Raw genomic sequence first — 22,650 nt, 5'->3', positions numbered from 1 at the left:
CTTGGTCCTCCTGGCATTTACAACCTCACCCGATTCTACTACTCACTCTGGAACATTGCAAGCGCGAAATTTGACATCGACCTCCCTGACGAAGTCAAAGCGGCCTACAGTGACTGTGGACGCTTGCTGCTTTACCCTGATTTACCACTTATGATCAGAGCTCGCTGTCACATGCTTCTAGCCACTCGAGAAAACGAAGACGGCACTGGATATAATGCATATTCGCTGGAGCACATCGAGACGACGATTCGCATACTGGAAAAGGATGTGCGTCTGTTTGTCCAAGAGCACGAGCAGTTCCCTCAAGGCTTCCTTGACAAAGCTCACGAGATTTGGGAGATCATCTTGGAAGCCAATTCCGATCCTAATGCTGCCGCTGAGGCTACCACCGAGAACGAAAGTTCGTCTGGATCTGACATCCCACACAACTGAGAAGACGATCACAATGACGACGACGACGATGACGACATCATCGCCACACAAGATCGGCGTCAACACGCTAGGCCAATCTCAATCGGCGACGAACATTTCTGCTCTCACCAGTGCCTTCAAGAATATACCTTCCATACATCCACAAGAGCCACGACCAGGCACAGCATGTTCGCTGGTAGCTTGATGCATTCCTCAAGCAAAAATAAGAAGCAGGACGATCGCTAATTGCAGGCCGGGACGTGGCCGAGCAGCACCAGGAAACAAACAGTGTCACGTCACATTGCCTTGCAAATTCTTTATATCACTTCAAGCATTCATAATTTGCGAATATGAAGTTTTATCATGATCTCAGGTATCCTCTCTTCAAATTTCAAGCAAATAAGTTGTCTTCATAGCGCTCCTTCACCTTGGCCATCGTTGATTTCTGAGAATGGATGGTTCAATGCGGAACTGCGAGTGAGGTTTCGGATCTGCGTCCCTCGACACGGTCTCAATCCTCATTCCCCGTGAGGGTGAGAGATTTCTTGCTTCGAGAGATACTTCCCACTTGGATTGTGATAACACATGCGAACTTGCTGTACGGATGCCAATAGCTCCAACTACTTTCGAGTTTTCCCATTTGCATCGACACATACAGGACGTTGTGGCATCCCGACATTTGCTGGAATGCATATTAGGGTTATATGATATAGGGTTGGGGTTGGGGTTAATTATGTTCCGCCTGTTCCGCCTCGCGCACAGCACCACGACTTGAATCAGCATATGAACCACGATGCACATGACTACTCGTTCTGCAAGGACATTTGTCATCGGTCCAAAAGCAATAAGAAATAGACAAATGAAAAGTTTTGGGATTGTCTAATATATGTCTAAAAGGTTGGACGAAGAACTGGAAGCGGCGCACTCAACTCCTTCTCTAGCGACATCAGCAGTCACCAGGACCAGGTGAGACAGAAAGCCGGCAACAAGCTGTGCAGGCCGTGCTGGTTGCGAATTGCTTTTTCGTCGTCACAGGCTGGCCCAAGAATGCGCTGATTGGGAGTCCGAGGAACTCAGCTGGTAAAGTATCTCACAGGCGAGAGTCAACCCTGTATCCTCCAGAAGCCAGTACTTGTTACATTCAAAGTTCTTGCGTTACAGACGCATGAAGCAGATGGAGAAGAGGGCGGCCCAAGACCAGTCCGCCGGCATGGGCTCAGATTGGCCGAACCATGGACAGCCGTCGCCCCCGAACTGAGCTGGTGGTTTCTTGGACTTGTTCGTGATTTGGCGGCATATGTTCTTGAGGCTCTTCTTCTGCCTATTAGTCCACGGACAACGGGATGAAAAGGTGAACATCTTGTCGGTACGCCTTGTCCAGAACTCGGCATCGCTGCTTGGGTGTAGCATTCCCGAGATGTTCTCGTATTGGCGGATGACGTCTTGCGTCGATGACAGTTGGTCGATACCTTGACGCAAAATCGAACGTTACTTCCCTGCGACGACTGCGATCTCTTTGCACCTTGCAACAAGTCTACTTGCAGCGTGAGACTTAGCAGCTTCATCACTGAAATTATGGCCGGCGAAGGCGGCGATCTCTGCGATACTCCCGAGGAGGTGAGTATATTTCCCCATATTAAGTGTAGTCACAGAGATGGCGATGTCGCCGGCAAAATTTCCTATCAAATTGCGTCTCGATCTGAAGGCTTCTTTCCCTCCAGAGCGTCGTGCTCGGGGCTCTCTACATTGCGTCTCTATCTGATGGTCCTAACACCATCAGATCGAGACGCAATACAAATTCCACCGAGCACGACTTCTCGAAGAGACCAGTGGGCGAAGTAGACCATCATGACTTCGTCTGCTGGCCGGTTCCGTTTCGTTTTCGTTTCGTTTTCGATAGGGGACAGGGGCGTATGTCGACGAGTTCTGACTGTAGATGGTGAATCAAGGCAGAGCAGCATTGGGTCATTGTCTCTGTTTGTCCGTGTTTGCAATGTTGAAGAGTGAATGATAGAATTCAAGAGGAGGACCAAAGTGTTCCGTTGGGTCTGCCGTTTCCGCTGATCGGTGGTGGTTGTAGAAAAACAAGCTCACGAGCGGAGTCAAGCACATATACATGTGTGCTGGGGGCAAGAGGAAGTGTCACTCTGCAGGCTGCTTCTGGTCGTGATGTAGCCAGGCATGTTGCCCAACGCCGAGGGAGCTATCACGACAAAAGCTTCAAATTTGAAGAGGAAGGTTGGCTTCATTGCATTCGGGTGCGTACCAAGCAATCATTTTGATCATGCCGTGGCTTGTTCATATCAACAAAGAACATGTGAAGCACAACAACAATCGAGAATGTGGATCCCCGTTCCGAATTACAAAGAGAACGTAGCGATCATTGCTCAGAGAGCGCACGGAATGTGTCAGAATTTCGCCGAAGAATGTGATTATTCTTTCCATCACCTTGGGAGTAATGCTCTCCTCCCTGAGGACTGTTCAGCTGCCAAGAGCATGCTCCACATGTCGATGAGGCCGCTGCAATACGAGGCGGCGTTGGTGGGAATGTCGTTTGCATTCACCTGCTTACACCAGACGCTCGCCTCTGCCGAGCACGAGCTCTTTTCCGCTAGCGAACGCAAGCGATTGGAGAAGATCGCCGAGCAGGAGTTCCAGGGTCTACGTGTGTGGATGGGTCAAGTGGATGATCCATTGGTGCATAAGATGTGGGCCCAAGGATTCGAGGCTGGTAAGAAAGAAATTGAAAAGTGCTTTGTTGGAGCGTAGCAAAGAGCGAGGAGAACACAAGCTTGGGGAATACGCGTCGGGCTTTCGGAAATGGATAGAATTCAGTAGCGTGGAATAGGTCACTCAAAAGCAAACTTTTTTCCTCACCTGCAGATACATAAGGATCTGTACATCTCACTTGCTCCTTGCCGATCGAACCTGCAGTACACGTGGCAGGATTGTGACGATCCTACCCTCGGCCTGCATATGGAATACTTCTTGCAAACATGGTCATGCCTGTGAGAAAACCCAATGGCCATGCGGTTGGCGAGGAGGCAAAATTGATTTGTGATTGGTCACCACCAGTCGGCGGAATTATTGAGACGAATCGACGAAGCGGACACCGAAGCACATTACTTGATTCCCAGATGTACAACTTAGGCAAGCAAATCTGATTGCCTAGAAAGAATGTCGGAACACAGCTCCTACCTAGGTATGCTCTCATGAGGTGAGGTCGAAAGAGGGCAGCGCCGGACTCAACCGAAACTCTGCTACGAACACTTCACCTGCGGCTGGCAGCACCCAGAGGCGACCGTCCACGGGAGCGACAGCGGGGAAATGCCGATCTCATCCGAACTGGGAAACAAATCCCGAGGGCTTGCACAAAAGCCTCTTTCAGGCATGAAAGAAAGGGATGCACGACAACGCCATATGTTCTCCCATCTCACACCGATACTTGCACTCACGTACCGGTGAGATATCTTCGCCAAGTGATTAGTTTTCACTTCAAATGAAGCTCGTCAGAATGGTCTGGGATCATCATCAGCCTTGTGGGTCTGTGTTCATTCAAGGACTTCGCACGTACTCGTGTCTTTATTCGGCAGGAGAAAAAATTCCATCCACTGTAAGCACTATTTTCATTGCAACATTGTGGCTGATAATGGTGAAGTACAATGGTTGGTGGCCTGAGATACAGCAGCCGACTTGCAGGCGAGCGCGACGATGCAACAGTGGCATGTGTCAAATGGGGCAATTCTGCGATGTCGATCTCAGCCGCCCTCAGCAAATTTTTCACCAACACTACATGCATGTGATCCTTGCCTAAAGATCGACAATACACCTAGGGCTCATGTCCAGCCAGGATGCGCGGCCTTAAACAACACAAGACTTGTGACTGGTGGGTACAAAGTCGTTCCTGGGAGGGATGTGTGGCGTATAATCCGTTGAGCTATAACGTCTCGGTAACTTTTGTGTGAGATATGCAGGGTCTCTCGGGGCTTGTGTTCCGCCCCCTCTCTCTCCAGGCATGCACATGCATGGACAAGCACGACATGCAACGTTCGAAGCTTGAAGCTGTGAAGATCTTGGGTGAGATCCGAGGTTTAGTGTTGGGCTGTTTGCGCCTCCTTGCTGTCACGCAATGAAGCCATTGTAGATCTTTGCAGGTAACTTTCGGTACTGCTGTGCCACCGAGCAAGACCACGAAGGTTCTCAGATCATATCTTCTAGCTTCCTGGTCTTTTGTGTTCCCACGAACTTTTGATTTTACTGCAATTGCCCAGTGACAATTTCGTTTTTCGTTTCGCTATCATGAGCGCCCAACCAATGTCAGAGAAGGTGTCCGTCAAGGGAGAAACTCCGCGGAAGGATAACGAAAATGCTACGTTAGAACAACAAGCGACAGAAGACGATGGATATCCTCCCAAGGACGGCGGCCGAGGAGCCTGGATGTTCTTGTTCGGCGCAGCCATCGTCGAGGTTGCCGCATGGGCGTTTCCGTACACCTATGGTGTTTTCCGAGCCTACCTTTTCACCCATCCTCCTTTCGAAGGGCAGGATGTCATCTCAACGGTTGGTGTACTTGCAAATGTAAGTGCTCGATCCATTCTGAAGCGAAATCGATCGTCATTGACATGTCGCAGGGAATGCTCCAACTTGCTCTCCCACCCGTAATGTACTATCTCAACAACTTCCCGACACAGCGAAAGAATGTCATGTGGATCGGCAACATCATCTGCTGCATTGCACCGCTCTCTGGTGGCTTTACGACCAATGTGAGTAGTCTTCATTGTACCAGAACGATTGAAATTTGACATCTTCGAAACAGGCTGGAGCATTAATCGGCACTCTCGGTGTTCTCTACGGTATCGGTGCAGGACTCTTGTTTGCGCCTTCGATTCATCTCCTGAACGATTGGTTTGACCAGAGGCGAAGTCTTGCATATGGTGTCATGTAAGGCCTCCGCGATCGAACTTTAATCATGCTGTGTGTTTGAAGCTGATGGATGTGTCTTAGCTGCGGTGCTGGCGCTCTAGCTGGGGCTGTCATGCCGCCCATCTTTGCTGTATGTCTTGATAACTTCGGTTATAGGACCACTTTGATCGGTTGGGGACTTTGTTCGCTGGTCATGACCACGATCGGGCTTCTGTGCATGCACCCTCGAGTCCCGCCGACCAAGGCTCCCAAGCCATCTAGGAAGGATTTTGATTTCTTGAGGAAGCCGTTCTTCTGTGAGTCTTACCGAGCTGGTTTCTTTGGATGTGTGCTGACTGTTTGGCAAATTCAGTGATCATGCTTCTAGCCACGATCCTGCAAGCTTTCGCCCACTACATGCCCAGCATTTACCTGCCCTCATTCGGCCAGGATTACGGTCTGACAGCAGCTCAAGGAAGTCTGCTCTCGACGATGTTAAACTTGGCTCAGGCGATTGGTCAGCCTCTCCAGGGTCAGCTTGCGTAAGTCCTCGCCCTGGAAATTTTGTGCTGCTTGAGGAAACCTTTTAACACGACCGCAGTGATATGCGGAAATCTTTCTATACGCCAATGTTGGTATCGACCCTAGGTGCAGTGGCCACTGTCTTGTGCATCTGGGGCTTCGCCAAGAGCCTCTGGTCGCTCGTTCTCTTCTCCCTGGCGTTTGGCGTAAGTAACTCAAATTTCGAGGGAAATTCACATTTTCTTGCTTTCTGCAACATGCTGACGTAGAGACGTAGCTCACGGCCGGGGGTATGGCCGTGTTGAGACCTCGGATATCGTCTGCTACCGTTGGAGATGAGAAGAATAATGAACAGTCGATGCTCATCTTCTCTATCTTAACAGCCCTAAGAGGAGCCAGTATCCTTGGATCAGGGTTCATTAGTACGTCGCTAGTCCACAATGAATACCCTGTGACCAATTCCTGGGGAGGTGGTCGTCGATACCAGGATCTGTTGATTTTCACGGCGGTCCTCATGTTTGTGGCCAGTTTCGGAGCCGGGAGCAAGTTTATCAGCCCGCACACAAAGATTGGAAAGAAGGCGACATGATAAGGCGGTTCTAAATGTCCATTCAGACCGGCAATTGTGTTATGGCTGCGAAAGTTTCCGATTTGAGATGATATAGTATAAGAAGTCGAAATTCATGATTTGCTGTTGTAATTCGTATTTCCGTGTTGCTCGACTTGAACAACGTCTTGAGAGATAGCTGGGTAAATGACTTGACATTCAGAAATGGGGGTGTTGCCATAAGTCTTGCAGGTCTGTCTTTGTTATTTTATGCTGTTGTCGTTGAACGTCAAGGTGTAGTAGTGCTGGCTTAGCAAAGATGGAGGCCCAGGTCTGCACAGAAGGTTGTTCATATGCACTGCTTGTATCCCGGCCATTCCGAACACTGCACCATCGAAGTCCCCATCAACAAAGGCTACCTGCGTGTCTGCTGGTGGGTTTAATCTGCTTATGAGATGTCGGTGTGCTTTCATATCGTCAATTCAGCCACTACCTTGTCAACAAAAAAATCTTAATATATCGCACGAAGCTTGCCAGCGCCCCAGTGTCTAGTCTCGAGAATTTCCTAGCAGTGAGAATAATCTTCATACTGATGCGGATCGTGAACGGGTGAAAAAAGGAAAGTGTCCTTGTATTTGCATTTAAATTTGCGATCGAGCAGCAATCCATATTGTGTTGACCTCGAGGCCTGGCAGAGCACACTCTTTCCCTTCATTTGTACAAGGTCCCCGACTAGTGATCAGGGCTCCAGTATATGTACAGTAGGTGCCTGGCGTCCTTCTTCTTGTGTGAATTGATCTAAGCCTTCCACCGATACCTCCATTTCTCGCCGCGCGACGTCCAGCCGCACCTCCAAATCATGACGACTTCTTTTCGTGCTCGATAATTTGACGTGTCCAGAATCGTGAAGGGTAGAATCGGTCGGGCTGTGGCCAGATTTAGTATTTTGTCGAGGGTGCGCCTGCTCTGTTCCTGCGCTAGCTCACCTGTGGCATGTGGTGACGGAACTCAAGGTTCGCACTGGCGACCCAGACCATGGACGCGATGGTAGCGACCACTACACCCATGACCGCCGTGTTGGATTTCCAGTTTGAAGGGCGCGCGTACCAACCACCAGCAGGCGACCAGACCTGAAGAAGTCAGCATGAGCTCGCCAGAGACACATTTTGCAGGCTCATATTCTGCATACATGCTTGGGGTATGGGACTTTGGCTCCTCCGCCAGAAAGTGATTGTGTGGCCCTCATGGTGAATATGTGGTTGCCGAAACAATAAACGCAGCCAGCAACTGTTGTCGACGTCGTCGCCGACAGCTGTAGTGGTAAATCCCAATGATGTCCGCGGAGCGATGTGGTCCGTGCGTCATATTCCTCGCGTGCTCCTTGGACGATGATTTTTTGGGCACGAGAACATCACATCGACGCACCCACATTTCATCATTTCTTTGCATCGCGAGACATTCGTGCACGTTTGAAAGAGAGGCAAGGGATTGATGTCGGTTCGATGAAGCGCATACATCTCGATCAATGGGCTCGCCAATTGCAACCGCCACGAAATCCCCGGCTACGATTATCATCACGGCAAACAGCATCCCCACGACAAATATGTTTCGCATCGCAACACACTTTGGCGACGCCATCATCGAATCACAGTTATGAGAGGAGGAAGCCGGTCACAGCATGGAAAGCACAAAAACCCGAAAACCTCAATAGAAGATTCGCGTCAAGTATAGCGGAATCGGTCGAAGCGGACGAGATCGAAGCGGAAGATTTTGAGGCAGACGATATCGAGGCGGATCTTGTGGCATCTTCATCTACCCAACGACCAAGATTTCCCACACACAAACAAGCTGTTCGATCAGCTCGACTAGCAGCATTGCACGCTCGTCTTTCTCTACCTGCAAAGCTCCCTCTGCAGACGCTCGCGAGATGTCTAGTCGATCCTTCAGTAGACTCACGACCAGGTTATAACAACAAACCATTAGCTCTGCTCGGATCGGATTTCCTCGGATATGCCACATCGGAATACCTCATTTGTCACTACCCTCGTCTACCAATGCCAGTACTCTTCGCCGCACAATACGCCTATGTTGGACCTGCGACACTAGCGAGCTTACGTCAAGAATGGGGTGTGGATATCGTGGCAGCTCCCGGTGACGAGGTTGATGGAGGACTGCTGCAGTTTGAAAGAATGGCGCCCGGGACGAATTTGGCGGAGGAGAATTCGATGCTTCCGAAATCCCGCAAGGAAGGCAAACAAGAAGGATATTCCGAGCGGAATGATCTCGCTCAATTCCGTCGCGGCATGAGCAGTCGAATCGTATATGATAACCAATTCGGAGATCTCCAACCCGGCCCAGAACAGAAATTGCCGCCTCCCGGTGAAGGCGATGACAGCATGGTCGTTGTTCCGCAAGATTTCAGCAGGCCAGGACAACCCACAACCGTTGAAGCAGCCAGTGCTTCCTTCGTTCGTGCGCTGGTGGGCGCCATCTACCTTCACGCGGGTTCCAAAGCCGCCAAGGATTTCCACCGCGACCACATTCTCAGCCGGAAACTCGCCATGGACAAACTCTTCTACTTTACACACCCGACCCGGGATGTTTCCCGTTTATGTGATCGCGAGGGTTTCGAGCCGCCGGTCGCTCGACTGATCAGCGAAACCGGTCGTCTGTCGAGGACTCCCGTCTTCATCGTCGGTGTCTTCAGCGGAACCGACAAGCTCGGCGAAGGCGCCGGCGCCAGTCTCGACGAGGCTCGGATCCGCGCTGCCGCAGCCACATTGAGGAGCTGGTATCTCTACAGTCCCCCAGCGGAGGATATCATCCTGCCCAGCGAGAAGGAGAGTGGAGTCGCAGCAGGCAAGACGTGGCGGCCACACATGGTGGATCCGGGAGAGATTATTGTCTGAGATCTCTTGCGGCGGAAAATGGATTGGAAATTTATCGACCTTATCGGGTGGCTAGCAGAGGATTCCTGAGGCTCATCTCCCGACGTTCCTTCGTGGTGGCAGGGGCGGAAAGGAAGGGACATCATCACAACGACGAGGCCCGGCGACAAGGCACATCATGTGCATGTATCTGCATCTCCTCCAGGAGGGAAACCCCGCTCGAGTCCAGGTTTTCTCCTCCGCCGAGCAAGACCGCTCAACAGCCGCCTGCGCGACGAGACTCCCTCCTCGATGGTTCCGCGCAACAATGTAGAAAAAGAGAAAACTTCTTGTGTATTAACAACCCAAATTTATATCCTTTTTTATCATCATCGATCCCTTGGACACACATGCATGTGCGCTGAATATTAAACAAAAAGCCAAGCACGGCGATGTAGACCACGTCTCGGGGGTGGACGTCACGTTGCAGGGATGGTGACCAGATTGATGTGATTTCTCTGTACGATGCCCTATGGGAGCTGTGCCTGACAAGATACCGCGCCTCTTGAGGAGGGAAACAAATGCCGATGATAGATCTTCCCTCTGGATCCGAAATAGAAAATCAAGAAGGGATAACCCCATGGGGAACCGCCCGACAACAAGAGGCAGATGCGAGAACGCCCCCCGAACAAACCCAAACAATGCCCGACACACAAACACGACCAGACCAAGAAGAGAAGAAGCGCACTCATCTCGCTGCCGCCGTCATGGCCGCCGCCGCGGCCGTCGCGAGGGCCGTGACGTCCGGGTTAATCTGCACATTGCTCTGCAGGGGGTTCCCCTCGACCTTCCTGAGGAAATCGCGAACACGACCGACCTCCTGTTCACTCTCCATCGTCTCCCGCTCGCTCTCGACGGCGGCGACGAGGCTGGGGAGGGACTCCTCGACTTTGTCTTCGGGGACGCCGGTGCACAGGGCGACGACTTTGCGGTACATGGCCTCGAGGTCGGTGGAGCGGCTGTGCAGGTGCGCGGCGTGGTCTTGCAGGGCGGAGATGTTTTGCTGGCAGGCGGTGAGGTGCGCGCGGAGGGTGGATTTGCTGGGGAGGCTGGTCTTGGCGAAGAGGATCTGGGCCGGGGCGAGGCGGCCGTCGGGGGTGGGTTCGATGGCGAAGAGGGCGGCGTTGGAGGAGGCGTTGTCGAGCCAGGAGGGTGGAGCAGGGACATCGGGGCGCGGGCGCCGGGAGGCGGTGCGTTTCTTTTGGATCTCGCGTTGGAGGCTGAGCATTTTCGCTTTGCGCTCTTCGCGGACACGGACGCGGTCTTTTAATTCGTGAAGTTCGTCGAGGGTGGATTTTTGCAGAGAGCTCAATTCTTGAATTTGCTCGTTGACTCGGTCGATTTGCTCACTCCTTGAACGCAAAAGTTCTTTGTGCGAGGCAAGATTTTGCGTAAGCATGGATGTCATAGCTGCGAGGGTGAAGATTGTGTCAGCAGATTCGTTCTCAGATATCGCAAACAAGAGAAAGGGTTACACACACGAGATTACATCTTGGCCCATTTCCTCGACTTGGCTGGAGGAACTGATAGGTTGTGATTCGCCGGGTTGACTTGCAATCATGGATCGTTGATACGATCCGTCCACTTGTAATTGTGCAGATTGTTGACTGGCATCGAAAGCTTCGTCACTCTGAGTAGCTTCCATCATTTCCGACCCAATACCGAAATCTTTAGCACTGATGCCTTTGTTATTCGGTAAGCTGGGATCGGCGTGGATTTCCAAAAGTTGCTGAATGATGCTCCGATTGTTTATCCTTGCAGCAAGATTGAGTGCAGAATTCCCGGCCTTGTCTCGCGCGTTGACAATGCTTTGAAGAAATTTGACAAATGTGATGGGACCTCTTGGCTGCCCCAGATTGAGTCCAGGATCCAGATTCGACACTTCTCCGTTGGCATCCTGCGAAAGTCCTGCCGCAGCTGCCGCCGCTACATTCGTCGCACCTTGTGAACTGCTCGTGTTGTTCTGCTGACCTGTTCGTACTAGAAACTCTAGCAATGCCTCGAGATAGTATTTGCTGCTTGGCGAGCGACCCTTGATGCCGGATGAAACAGCGATGTGATGTAAAATGGTTCGACCTTGAAGATCGCGAACTTCAATCAATGGACCCAACAATTCGAGCAACTCTGGAAAGCACGAGTGTTCCCAGCAATTATTGACAAGCACTGCACTGATCAGGGGTGATTGACCAGCTGCGTTACCACGCCAGATGCTCGCGCCACGTTGGATCAACAGCTTCAATAACGGAACCTTCGCCAACGTCGCAGCCCAGTGCAAAGCATTATTCGCAGAAGCATCCAACGGCATGTTGAAATCGTCGTTCGAGAGTTGCGTGAGCGCAGGATGTGAAGAATAGTCGATTCTACCTTGCTCGGCGAATAGATCCAAGATGAGATTCATCTTCTCCTGCTGCTCTTCTGTTACCGGACTTGGTAGAGGCGCCAATGCTATCGGTTCGCCAGCTCCATTTTTCGATTCCAACATGAGCGCATTGTCATAGAGAAAGCTTTCATTCGGTTCCGTGGGAGTCGCAGAAACGATCGAAGTGTCAAAGGGCAGCGCTGGTGGTGCCATACCATCATGCCCATCATCCGTGCGCATACGTTTCCGAGGCGGCTCGCCCTGAGCTTGAGTCCCAAAGCCCGAGTCCATCCTCTCGCCAGACTCGGACATTGTGCTTTGTTGACTTTCGGCAGCGAAATCTGCATTGGATTGAGAAGAGTTGCGCATGTTCGAAGGCTTTTGCTGCGCGCTGGCTGGACGAGGTGCTGGTGAATTGAGCCGTGCGACTTTGCTCATAGCGGCTAGCGCAACGGATGCCGAAGGGGAGATATTCGAGAAAAATGTTCCAAATGATGCCGGACCGCTGGGTCGTTGTTCTTGGTTCGCATTGTAAAACCGCTTCCGCTGCGCTGCCATGGCTTGCTCTTTGGTCGGAGTTTCTTGACCGTCGCCGCCAGAGCCGTCCGGTTGGACGTCATAGTCCAGCAGTGGTCGCAGTACATCCTCTACTCCGTATTGTCTGCAGAACTCGCGCCCTCGTTGATAGCTGACCCATGTGCCCTGATATTTACCATATCCACCTTGAACCTTTTCGTGCTCGCCAGTCAAGATTTCCTTTTCGAGCACTTTCGTGCGCTTTCCCTTTTCGACACCAGCGACTTTGAGGATTTGTGTAGCGTTCAACCAGCCGTCACCACGCCGCCGCATACATGCGACACCTCCGACTTCAAGTTCGTAGACGGACACACCAGAATAAACCGCCTGTGATCATGTCAGCTCAAGCGCTCTCTATTGCCACCCATCGCAAATGACATACGGTATATATCTGCGGGTTCTCTGTATGCCCTCTCGAGGCGCCTTTCTTGCCATCGCCGAAACTCCTCGTGAAGCCCGGATTGGACATTGGCCCGCTCGGGAAGCTCTGAGCGAACGCCGTGGGCATGACCTGCCCTACAGGTTGCTGGTTATGCTGCGTCGGGTCGAAAGACATGTTGTACCCGTGATTGTGATTCCCATAGATCTGCGGCACGGCGAGCGCTTGTCCGGCGGTCTGTTGAGGAGATGCGACCGGCGCCATTTGCTGAAAAGAATGCTGCGGGGTCTGGGGCATGACAGCGAGGAGGCGTCACCATGCTACTTCTACTTGTCGAGCCGGCGGGGAGGGAGGAATTGGATCTCGAGCGACGTTGCGAGGACTGCTGAGCCGAGATAGCGACCCAATGTCAATGGTGATCCGAGCCAATTCGCTGTCTTCTTTGGGACACTGCCGAAACGTGAAAAAGGACGCGCTGGCCAATTTACGCGAGTGGACGCGTCGAAGATTGAGGAGCGTCGAGGGAATGGGCAAGGCAGAGGTGCGGCCCGAGCCTTCCAACACATTGTCGCCTGGGGGCCGTTTCCGTTTCGCGTTGCAGTCAAACCAACCAATCCTGTACTATACAACAGTATGTACATCTTTATCGGTTATTATCATTATCGTTATCATTACAACGCGAATTTTAAATGTACTTCATAGGGCGTCGTTGGGGCAAGAAATCGGATTGACCACTGCCCAGATGGTCCACATCAAAATGTAATAATGGCCTACTAGTTGTCCCTTAATCAATCCACTCATCATCATACGAATCACGGCTGCCCACCTACGACTCAGAGCTCCCCGCTCCTGGTCATTACATTTATTACAGTATACAGTACATGACTTCCAAGGTTGCCCAGGTGTACAGGAGAGCACTAGTACTACACTCGTCACTGCAGCGAATTCAATGCCAGACGCGATTCACTCACGTAATGCCATGGGGATAGCCACAGTCACTCACTGTCTCTCTCGAGTATTTCACATGACCAACATGAACACAACTTTCCGGATCGTACAACCTGTAGGCCTTCGTGTTGTTTAACATCAAGCGGTTGACAGGATTCTTTGACGTTGTCTCAATCATCCCTATGCCGATCGTAGCCATGCGTGTGCTCGCCGACTCTTTGTTGTCCTGCTCAACTGTATCTCCACGGTATATCCGAATGATGACGATGTCGGGAGGTAAGGAAAAGAAGGAAGGAAGGAAGGAAGGAAGGAAAGGAGATTCCTGCCATCAATGACTCAAAGAAACGCAAAGATCTACAATGATGCATGGAAGGTACTCTTGATATGACGAAATGTTGATCTTTAATTTATTATATTTAACCCAACAGATCCCGAGATATCGCAACAACATCACTTTCGTTCATCCTGTATATGTTACATATCGAAAAACTCCTACTCGCATAACCCCACTCCACCTCTCAAACCATCCTCTTCCTCATCGTCGTCCTCGTCAAAGAAAAAAAAAGAAGACTGAACCACAATTCCGATCAAGACACAATGGCAGACCACCGAGAACCCACAATCAGCCTCGCCACCGTCGAAGGCAAGTAACGACTCAATGAAACTCCCAAAAATCCTCCCATCTACCAAACCATCCCACTAACCATTCCCCACTTCCTCCCTCCCAGACATCCCCGAAATCCTCGCCATGATCCACGAACTCGCCTGCTACGAGAACGAGCCCACGGCCGTGCAAGCCACGGAAGAGAGCCTGCTGCGGACTCTAACCTTCGCACCCTCTCCAACCTCCACGCCCTCCGCCTCCGCATCCTCCTCCTCCTCCTCTCACTCTCCCTCAAGCCCCAGTCCAGGCTACGCCAAGACGCTGCTCCTGCGCGCGCCCTCGTCCGACTCGCACGGAGCCGGCGAAGAAGTGGCCGGGATGGCGCTCTTCTTCACCAACTACAGCACGTGGCGGGGCGCGCCGGGCATCTACCTCGAGGACCTCTTCGTGCGGCCCGCGTTCCGGAAACGCGGGTACGGGAAGCTCCTGATCCGGGCGTTGGCGAGGGAGTGCAAGGAGATCGGCGGCGGCAGGCTGGAGTGGTGCTGCCTCAAGTGGAACGAGTCCAGCTTGGAGTTTTATCGCGCCTTGGGCGCCAGGGAGCAGGTGGAGTGGGTCACGCTTAGGGTTGATGGGGAGAGGCTGGAGGCGTTGGCGAAGTGAACGAATGGTTGAGTGGATGAAGGTGGGAGAGGAGGGAGATGTGAGGAGGTGGAGGGAGGTTTGATGAGAAACCGATTGTCATTACCTGAGATGGCTCGCGAGAGAGAAGATTCTGTGATTTTCGGAACTTTTACCCTTCCTACTTGCGTCGTGTGACCGAGTCCTCTTCATCCACGACCGTTCAACCTCATCCCACAATTCTGACCTTTTTCTGAATCCATAGATCACAAAATGGCGGAGGGGAAAGGAAATGCCAACATCCTCTGCTCTCACACCTCCTTGATCTCCTCCCGCGGCTCAATCGGCCTCTCCGGCAAGACATAATCCAAATGTCCCTGTCTCTTCGTGAACAGCACATCCTGCGGCCCCCTCGGCGCAAAGTTCCCTCCCGTAATGAAATTATGCGGGAAACCGATCTGGAAATCATAGGCGGCCTCGATCTCCTGGATCTCGGCCTCGGTGAGGCGCAGGCTGAGCGCGGAGATGTTGGATTGCAGGTGCGAGACTTTGCGGCCGCCGCAGATGGGGAAGACGTAGGGCGCTGTGCGGTCGAATGGCGAGTACGAGTCAGCCTTTTCTGTTTCTCTTTTTTTTCTCTGGTCTGGGGCGTAGAATGGGAGAGAAGGAAGGATGAGTAAGTCAGTGAGTGGACAGGAAACTTACCTTTGTGTAGGACGTAGGCCAATGCTACGCTGGTGATGAGGGTATCCTTGCTCTTGGCGATTTTGTCGAGGACGACGGAGACTTGTTCTTCCTTGCCGGTTTTGACGTTCAGGGTACGGCCGTCGGTTTTCTTCTCTTCATCGGGAGATTTGAAGTAGCCTGTTTTGATCGATTCACGTTGGTCAGCTGGTCATTCGTTCGTTCCACACTCATCGCAGGAGAGAAAGAGAGAGAGATCCGCCTACCTCCTCCGAGTGTACCCCAAGGTGCTAGACCCATCCCTTCATCTCGGCACATGGGGATAATCTCCCGCTCAAAATCTCGTTCGGCGGCGCTCCATCGTCCTTGATAGACGCAGAACGTTGTTAAGCCGTGTTGTCTAGCGTAGCAATTTGCTTTGACGACGATCCATCTATGCTACTTCATCAGCTCTTGTTTGTGTCCGACTCTCTCAACCAATGAGACCTACGCTGGAGTGTCACTGATGCCGAGATAGAGCACCTTTCCTTGTGCAACCAACTGATGAAGCGACTGCATGATCTCCGGGATACTCGTCGACCAGTCGAAGTAATGGACGTACAGCTGAGGTCGTCCGTCAGCGTGTTGTTCAAATATCATCCGAGCCACGATATGGCGGTTGTGAACAACTAGCCGAAGAGAAACGGATCAACCTACCAAGTCGATATACTCCGTCCTCAACTGCTTCAAACTCAAATCCACGCTGACCCTCAGACTCTTCTTCGAATTACCCCCGAAATTACTCTGCAGGACCTCCTCGCCACGATACGTCATGAAAGCAGCCGTATACTTCGTCGCGACGACCATCTCGGCTCTCCGCCCACGAAGTTCCATCCACTCGCCGATCCACTGTTCCGATTCGCCGTTCTGGTAGCCGTTGGCCGTGTCGATGAAATTGCCGCCTTGTGAATAGAAGTAATCGAGGACTTCGAAGGCGGTCTCCTTGGAACATTCGCCCATGAAGGAGGACCATGCTGAGCCGATGCTCATGCCTCCGAGGCAGATGGGACTGACATGGACGCCGGCGGTTGGGGAGAGGAGACGGTGATGACCCAGGAGGGATTTGGGGAGAGCAGCAGTGGGGACGGTCATGGTTTAATGTTTGAAGAGCTTATTCGTTGACAATGCAGTGAATCGCTGGGGCGTTGAATCTGCCAGAGGAGGGAGAAGAGGACGTTGGTGGGCTCTATATAGTTTTGTGTCGCCACTCGATGCGAATTTGCTTACCACAATAAGCCGACAGTATGAGTGAGCGAATTGTGACTTTGATTGCTGATTTGATTGTACGCACTATCTATACTTTACCTATGCAATAAGCATTTCCAAAACTCGTAGCTCGTCGGAGCTCCAGCTGCAGCAATTTCGGGTACGTACCGACCATATACCTCCTCAGAAGCTCCACTGTAAAATGTCATACGCGCGGATTTTGCGGAGCTACGAAGATAACTCCACCACGATGCAACAATTCCGATGTGGATTTTCTCCTTGAGCTGGTCGGACCGAATGAATGTCGCGGGACGAATCTCCGTGAGCGTTTTCGTCGGTGCTACCACCTTTCTTGAGGATGAGGGTTTGTGGGTCATCGAACAAGTTCTGCATTGCATTGCATTGCGTAGAGATCCCATGATGCGTGTGAGCGGATCGTATGCGCCCATCCACAGCTCTGGATCACGCCGGATAGTGGGTTGCTGATATCCTTTCATGCTTGGACGAACATATAAGGAAATATTGTCTCCTTGATGTAGGATTCTTTACGAAATTGGCCGTAGTCGTTGGCCGTAGTCGGTGGTCTTAGAATCCAGTCTTGAAGCGGTGAGCCAAGCTTCTGGGGTCCACCAGCAGATCAACAGTCATTCGCAAAACCTCAGAGGTGAGAGGAGGTACACTTGCGTCTCATCAAATGCCTGGAAATCAACCACCATCCGCTCCCATCATCCTCTTCACCCTTTCGAGTAAAGGTTGGCTCTCCCGACCCAACTTTCTCTGCCCATTCCTTCCACCCGTCCGCGCCTTTGCCATCGCTGTGCGAAACCTTTCCCGCTCTTCCAGTTTGGTCTTACGCTCAAGCTCCGCCTTTTCGCGTGCTGCCCTCCGCTCCTCTGCCTCAGCCAGCCTTCGTTGGCCCTCCTCGTGCTCTTTCTTGAATGGCGCGGGTTTGGGTCGCCGCCGTCGTGGTCCAGGCTCGGTGTTGCGAGAGGCTTCCGGTTCAGCCTCTTCGCGGTCAATCAAAGTCTGCCGATCGGGATGAGGTGCATTTGTGGGTTCGGGGATTTGTATTGAATCGTCGAAAGCGGCCGAGGCGGGGATCGGGATTGATTCTTCTTCGTCGTTGACTTGCGCTTGCGCTCTTAGCTTTGCGTAGTTCTTTTTGATCTTGGCACGGTCGATGAGTGATTGTTTGATCTCTTGGTCTGCAACACTGTAAGCTTATGCGCGCGCGATCGGGTCGTGAATGCGCTCTCGATTGTGAACCTACTCTTGCGTTTGTAAACTCCATCGGGCAAATTTTGCGGTCCGACAGTGAAGCCTCGCTTCGGTTTTTTGGACGCATCGCCTCGGTCTGCAGACGCATTCACATCGCCGTCTCTTTTCCGTTTTTCGGCCATATCGGACTCTGTCTTGTGGAGAGCGCAAAATGATTTGGTTGATTTGTGACGATGTAAGAGTTCTGAAAATGAGAATTTGAATACAATATCGATAAGACTTTCTCGAACGAGCCAGGGCAAATTCCGCCCGCCCGCATTAGGAAACTGTGTAGGCCGAAGCCAGCAGGCGTTTCCAGAGAGAAGTATGTCATCACACCTGCACCGATCATGATTACCACGCGGGCAAACTGTCTACTGTACCGTACACACTTTCTACCTGGGCACTGGGCAAGGCTTGGATTGATTCTTGGGTGGACGAGAAGCGGATCATCTGGGCCATGCCCTCTTCTATACAGGCGTGACAGGCCGTTGACCCGCCGGCAGAATCCCACCCACACAATAATAATCATTGTTCAGGAGAGTAACAACCGAACACTAGGCAATCGCGAGAATACTGTATGTGGTGTCCAAGTGCTCCGAGGTCCATATCTGGCTGGTCCCGCGCGATATAAATGCGTTATCAGTCAGTAGCTTGGGTAGAGTTGACATACTGGAGACGGGAAAAGTCCGTGGGACGCATAGGAGGAGGAGGAGGTGGAGGAGGAGAGAGACAAAGCGGTGTTCGGCGTCCGAGTTGGTCTCTTTCTCTCTCCCTCCACCATAATGGAACTCCCGGCCTAAAACGTCAGATGACTCAAAGGACAAGCCTGACTGAGCGGGACATCACCCATCCATCCACCTCTTCCTGTAATGACCGCGGATGTATGTATGTATGCCCATGGGTATGTTGTATTATTAGCATACACACACGCAATGTCTTTCCAATCTCGCACCTTTATGGATCTCATGGTCATGACTTCTTCCTCCTCTTCCACCACTCTATGGACTTTATCAAACTCGACGTTTATCCCGTCAATACCCTCTCGGAGTGACGCCATCGCCGTCGGATAACGGCCGGGCAAATCAGACCCTCTCCTTCACCTCCGACGCTCCTGCTGTGTCTCGTACAATAGCCAGCAACATACTAGATCACTACGTTGGGAAGGATCAAATCGATATTGTCGAAATTTATATCTGAGGTCCGGAAATCACCATTCTCGAGCCCTATGTATATACGACCACGCCAACATCTTCGCCTGACAGTAGATCACCTTCGCATTAAGAGCTGTGACAATCGGGCAAGCTTGAAGCTGTAGCTGTGAACTCAAAGACGTGGGATGGCTGTTCAGACAACCGGCACAGGTCGTAGAAATTCTGGTGAATCTCCTGTCGAGAACGCATCGACGAGGCCAACCGAAGATGGCATACACCGAGCGATGACAGCGAGTCCGGAGAGTGGTCGACCGAGTAGGACCACCAGCCCTGTCATCTTCAACCCATACTATACCGGTCGGCCAAGGACTCCTACAAACTCGCACAAACCATTCGCTGTAGATCGTCGAGAGATTATACGACAGATCAAGGTGTTGTCTCGGCCAACTTCGCCTGAATTAGAAAGGCGGAAATCTCCCGTACCTGTTCATGTGGATCAGATCTCTCGAACTACAACTCCACAAACACCAGAAAGACGGCAGAACGATGAAGAGGTCGGTATGCAAATCGAACGACCTCGGTCGGCTTTGCATCGAGGAGACTTTCGAGAAAGAGAAGGACCATCAAGTTCAGGAGAAGGAATTGACGGTGCATCACGCGCGCTGGATACTAGAACTCTATTTGCTACATCTCCGGTCGTTCCGTGGGACTCGAGATTTCCTGCAAATGCCCTCCGATATCCTGGCATCTTCCAAACAGAGACAAAGCCAAATGGTATACCAATTCCAGCCCAAAGAGCACGAGCTCCATCGTACAGCTCCTTCTCTTCCAGTTTCGTCTACAGGCCTCCCACTAGTCCTCTTGTTCAGTCTTCTCGACCAGATACGCCAGATCAATCTTCACGCATGCGTTCTCGAAGTCCTGATAAGACTCGTAGGCATACATTTTCACCTACCTACATGTATGATTACTCTTCTCACCGAGGAACGTCACCTCCCGGCCTTTCGCATGCAGGAGTTCCTACACTTCGATCGGAAAGATCATATCCATGTCAAGCATTACAACCTGAACGACCAAGGATATTTAGGACTTCTGCGAGTCTCCCGCAGTCACCAATGGGCCATACACGCAGAACATCTCTGTCAGATTCACCGCTTCATCACGCACCCATGGTCGGATCATATGAGGAGTCTATTCTGCGCGGTCGAATGTCGACCACTCCATCCAAGCCGCTGAATTTTGTTGCACAGATAGGAGTACTGGGCAAGGGCAACTGCAAGCCAAGTTTGAGGTGTCCTTCCCATGTCAGCATACCATTTCCTGCAGTATTTTACAGCTATGGAAATGGAGGCAAGGTCAATCCTACCAATGATCAGCCGAGTCCCTATGTCGGACTTATCGATCTTGAAAATAATCTACAGACTGGAGATGCTTCCGAACGACGGCGGAGACAGAATTTTCAAACAGCGATGAGTCCTGCTGAAAGTCGGGCAGCTTCTAGAAGTCGCATTGAAAGTGTTACTGTAGACGATCAAGCACACCAGCAACAGCGGCGAAGGCAAAAGCAAAAACGACGCTCTGGTTCACCGCGAGCGCCACCTGGCGGATGCTATCGAATCCCTGCTGTAGGACAACTGCAAATTGTGATCAAGAATCCCAACAAGACTGCCGTCAAGCTTTTCCTCGTACCATATGATCTGTCAGATATGGAGCCAGGTCAAAAGACCTTCATTCGTCAGCGTAGCTACTCTGCTGGTCCGATCATCGACATGCCTTTATCTTCACGAAAGAATCTCGGCACCGACCGACCAGAAGCTGGCATCAATCCCAGCGGCGATCCCCAAGACAAGCCCATCCTACGATACCTCATTCATTTGAATATCTGCTGTCCCGCCAAAGGTCGATACTTCCTATACAAATCGCTTCGGGTCGTCTTTGCCAATCGCGTACCCGACGGGAAAGAAAAGCTCCGAAACGAAGTCCAGATGCCCGACCCGCGATACAGCACATACAAGATCACCCGTGATCCACCCGCGGCCGTCATCGCAGCTACACCCCCGAATCCTCGTCGCCGCAGCTCCATTCTCGACCCACAATTCTCCCCTATCCAAGAGACCCAGTGGTCACCCTTCTCGCACCATTTCTCGCCCCAAAGTCCCGCTCCCAATAATCCATCTCAGGACGATCTCTCTGCCTTCACATCCATTCCACCCAGGCACTTTTCCGTCCTACCAACCCTCGCCTCCCGCCCTCAAAGCCGCCACGCTCTCGACGACGATATGGACCTCGACCCACCCAGCGATCAGCACCACCCACTCAACACAGGCACCTCTTTGATCTCCTCTCCTTCCTCTCCACCAACATCCGCGAATCCCCGCCACAACCACTCCCCGTTCACCCACTTCTCCGCCGCCACCTTCCACGAACCCTTCGGCCCACCAGAAAGCCGCGGCCGCCGAACGAGAGGAAGGGACATGCTCGGGAGATCCGAGCCGAGCCTCCCCAGCCCCCCTCATCATCCTCGGGGAATGGCCCCCTTCGCGCCTTCCGCGACCGACGGCATCGACCCCGCCCCTTACCGCGCCCTCGTCGGCATCGACCCACGCGGCCACAACAGCGGTAATTTCAGCTCCACTGGTCACAACATCCGCGGCAGCGGCAGCCACAACAACAGCGACAACAGGCCGCCGCCGAACGAATCGCTCCTCTCGAGACGCTTGATGGATCTGGACGTCGTGGGCATGACGGGCCCTTCTCAACACTACCACTCCCGACCCCGTCGACATCAAGAAGGCCATGGCTACGGTCGTGGTCATGGGCACGGCGACGATGACGACGACGACGATGAAAGATCCGATCAGCGCAGGAGCCGAGGCTCCGGGCCGTCGTCGTCGCGGCCGGGGCTCGAAGGCGGCGGCGGTGGTGGTGATGGCAGCGGAGACGGACGGCGCGGGCACGACGAGCCCGTGTTTGAGGATCTGTTCGACGAGGGGTCGGGGTACCGTCGGGGGTGAACGAATGAAGGAAGGAAGGTGTGGACTGACTGACTGACTAGATGCATGGTATGGGGATGGGGATGGGGATGGGAATGGCCCTCTCTCTCTCTCTCTAATATAGATATAAACGTCACATAATGAGACAAGATGAGCGAGCGAGCGAATGCATGGTGGAAATAACCGCACGTGCGACGATCCCTGTCACACACACACTCTCTCTCTCTATCTCTTTGTGTGTGTTTCGTCACAGGTCGAGATATTCTTCTCCTGCCCCTCCTCTTCCTCCTCCTCCCTCCTCCGTCTAGATCTACAGTGGATAGATAATTAAAAAAAAATCGGGGGTTTGCTCCTCTTATCTTTTGAATTTCTTTTCATTTCTTTCTTTCTTTCTTCTATACAATGGGACGCGACGACGGCGGCGGCGGGCGTACACACGACCGCCATATGCCGAGCGGAATCGTCCGGCTCATCTTCTCTCGGAGAGGGATCTAATTCGCGCGGGGGGGGGGAGAGGGGAA

The 22,650-nt window shown here is 52.2% G+C and overlaps 10 protein-coding genes across 10 annotated transcripts; 5 read left to right on the top strand and 5 right to left on the bottom strand.

The window, feature by feature from the left end:
- Nucleotides 1-1,264: 1,264 nt before the first annotated feature.
- K489DRAFT_191051 (uncharacterized protein) lies at nt 1,265-2,071 on the bottom strand. The gene has a single exon (XM_033599530.1). The coding sequence runs from the start codon at nt 1,974-1,976 to the stop codon at nt 1,515-1,517; it is 462 nt and encodes a 153-aa protein (XP_033460297.1). The 5' UTR covers nt 1,977-2,071; the 3' UTR covers nt 1,265-1,514.
- Nucleotides 2,072-2,482: 411 nt separating this feature from the next.
- K489DRAFT_423437 (uncharacterized protein) lies at nt 2,483-3,315 on the top strand. Its single transcript, XM_033608250.1, has one exon. It carries the CDS (start codon nt 2,593-2,595, stop codon nt 3,178-3,180), a length of 588 nt encoding a protein of 195 aa, XP_033460296.1. The 5' UTR covers nt 2,483-2,592; the 3' UTR covers nt 3,181-3,315.
- K489DRAFT_191034 (uncharacterized protein) lies at nt 3,316-3,816 on the bottom strand. Its single transcript, XM_033599528.1, has one exon. The coding sequence runs from the start codon at nt 3,623-3,625 to the stop codon at nt 3,371-3,373; it is 255 nt and encodes an 84-aa protein (XP_033460295.1). The 5' UTR covers nt 3,626-3,816; the 3' UTR covers nt 3,316-3,370.
- A 696-nt stretch (nt 3,817-4,512) lies between these two features.
- On the top strand, nt 4,513-6,435 carry K489DRAFT_191012 (MFS general substrate transporter). Its single transcript, XM_033599527.1, has 7 exons — nt 4,513-4,989; nt 5,043-5,174; nt 5,228-5,352; nt 5,416-5,630; nt 5,687-5,855; nt 5,915-6,041; nt 6,113-6,435. Exons 1-7 carry the CDS (start codon nt 4,711-4,713, stop codon nt 6,422-6,424), a joined length of 1,359 nt encoding a protein of 452 aa, XP_033460294.1. The 5' UTR covers nt 4,513-4,710; the 3' UTR covers nt 6,425-6,435.
- A 982-nt stretch (nt 6,436-7,417) lies between these two features.
- K489DRAFT_388121 (ribonuclease III) lies at nt 7,418-9,291 on the top strand (the record flags this gene model as incomplete). The annotated part of the gene is made up of 2 exons (XM_033606389.1): nt 7,418-7,485; nt 8,034-9,291. 2 exons carry the CDS (start codon nt 7,418-7,420, stop codon nt 9,289-9,291), a joined length of 1,326 nt encoding a protein of 441 aa, XP_033460293.1.
- A 348-nt stretch (nt 9,292-9,639) lies between these two features.
- On the bottom strand, nt 9,640-13,098 carry K489DRAFT_336565 (uncharacterized protein). Its single transcript, XM_033602208.1, has 3 exons — nt 12,627-13,098; nt 10,789-12,571; nt 9,640-10,719 (listed from the first exon to the last, which is right to left on the bottom strand). The coding sequence occupies exons 1-3, from the start codon at nt 12,918-12,920 to the stop codon at nt 9,998-10,000; spliced, it is 2,799 nt and encodes a 932-aa protein (XP_033460292.1). The 5' UTR covers nt 12,921-13,098; the 3' UTR covers nt 9,640-9,997.
- A 1,200-nt stretch (nt 13,099-14,298) lies between these two features.
- Nucleotides 14,299-14,838, top strand: K489DRAFT_318008 (acyl-CoA N-acyltransferase; the record flags this gene model as incomplete). The annotated part of the gene is made up of 1 exon (XM_033601280.1): nt 14,299-14,838. A coding segment is annotated over one exon (540 nt), but the record flags the coding sequence as incomplete, so codon positions are not given.
- A 269-nt stretch (nt 14,839-15,107) lies between these two features.
- K489DRAFT_388118 (norsolorinic acid reductase) lies at nt 15,108-16,611 on the bottom strand (the record flags this gene model as incomplete). Its single annotated transcript, XM_033606388.1, has 5 exons — nt 15,108-15,379; nt 15,502-15,660; nt 15,747-15,913; nt 15,971-16,083; nt 16,177-16,611. 5 exons carry the CDS (start codon nt 16,609-16,611, stop codon nt 15,108-15,110), a joined length of 1,146 nt encoding a protein of 381 aa, XP_033460290.1.
- An 819-nt stretch (nt 16,612-17,430) lies between these two features.
- K489DRAFT_369634 (uncharacterized protein) lies at nt 17,431-18,125 on the bottom strand (the record flags this gene model as incomplete). The annotated part of the gene is made up of 2 exons (XM_033603057.1): nt 17,431-17,930; nt 17,996-18,125. The coding sequence occupies 2 exons, from the start codon at nt 18,123-18,125 to the stop codon at nt 17,431-17,433; spliced, it is 630 nt and encodes a 209-aa protein (XP_033460289.1).
- A 740-nt stretch (nt 18,126-18,865) lies between these two features.
- On the top strand, nt 18,866-22,494 carry K489DRAFT_379232 (uncharacterized protein). Its single transcript, XM_033604599.1, has one exon. It carries the CDS (start codon nt 19,322-19,324, stop codon nt 22,148-22,150), a length of 2,829 nt encoding a protein of 942 aa, XP_033460288.1. The 5' UTR covers nt 18,866-19,321; the 3' UTR covers nt 22,151-22,494.
- The last annotated feature ends 156 nt before the right edge of the window (nt 22,495-22,650 follow it).

This window comes from Dissoconium aciculare, assembly GCF_010015565.1.
Source record: "Dissoconium aciculare CBS 342.82 unplaced genomic scaffold K489scaffold_5, whole genome shotgun sequence".
Lineage (NCBI taxonomy): Eukaryota > Fungi > Ascomycota > Dothideomycetes > Mycosphaerellales > Dissoconiaceae > Dissoconium > Dissoconium aciculare.
This window is presented reverse-complemented; position numbering and strand designations above follow the sequence as displayed.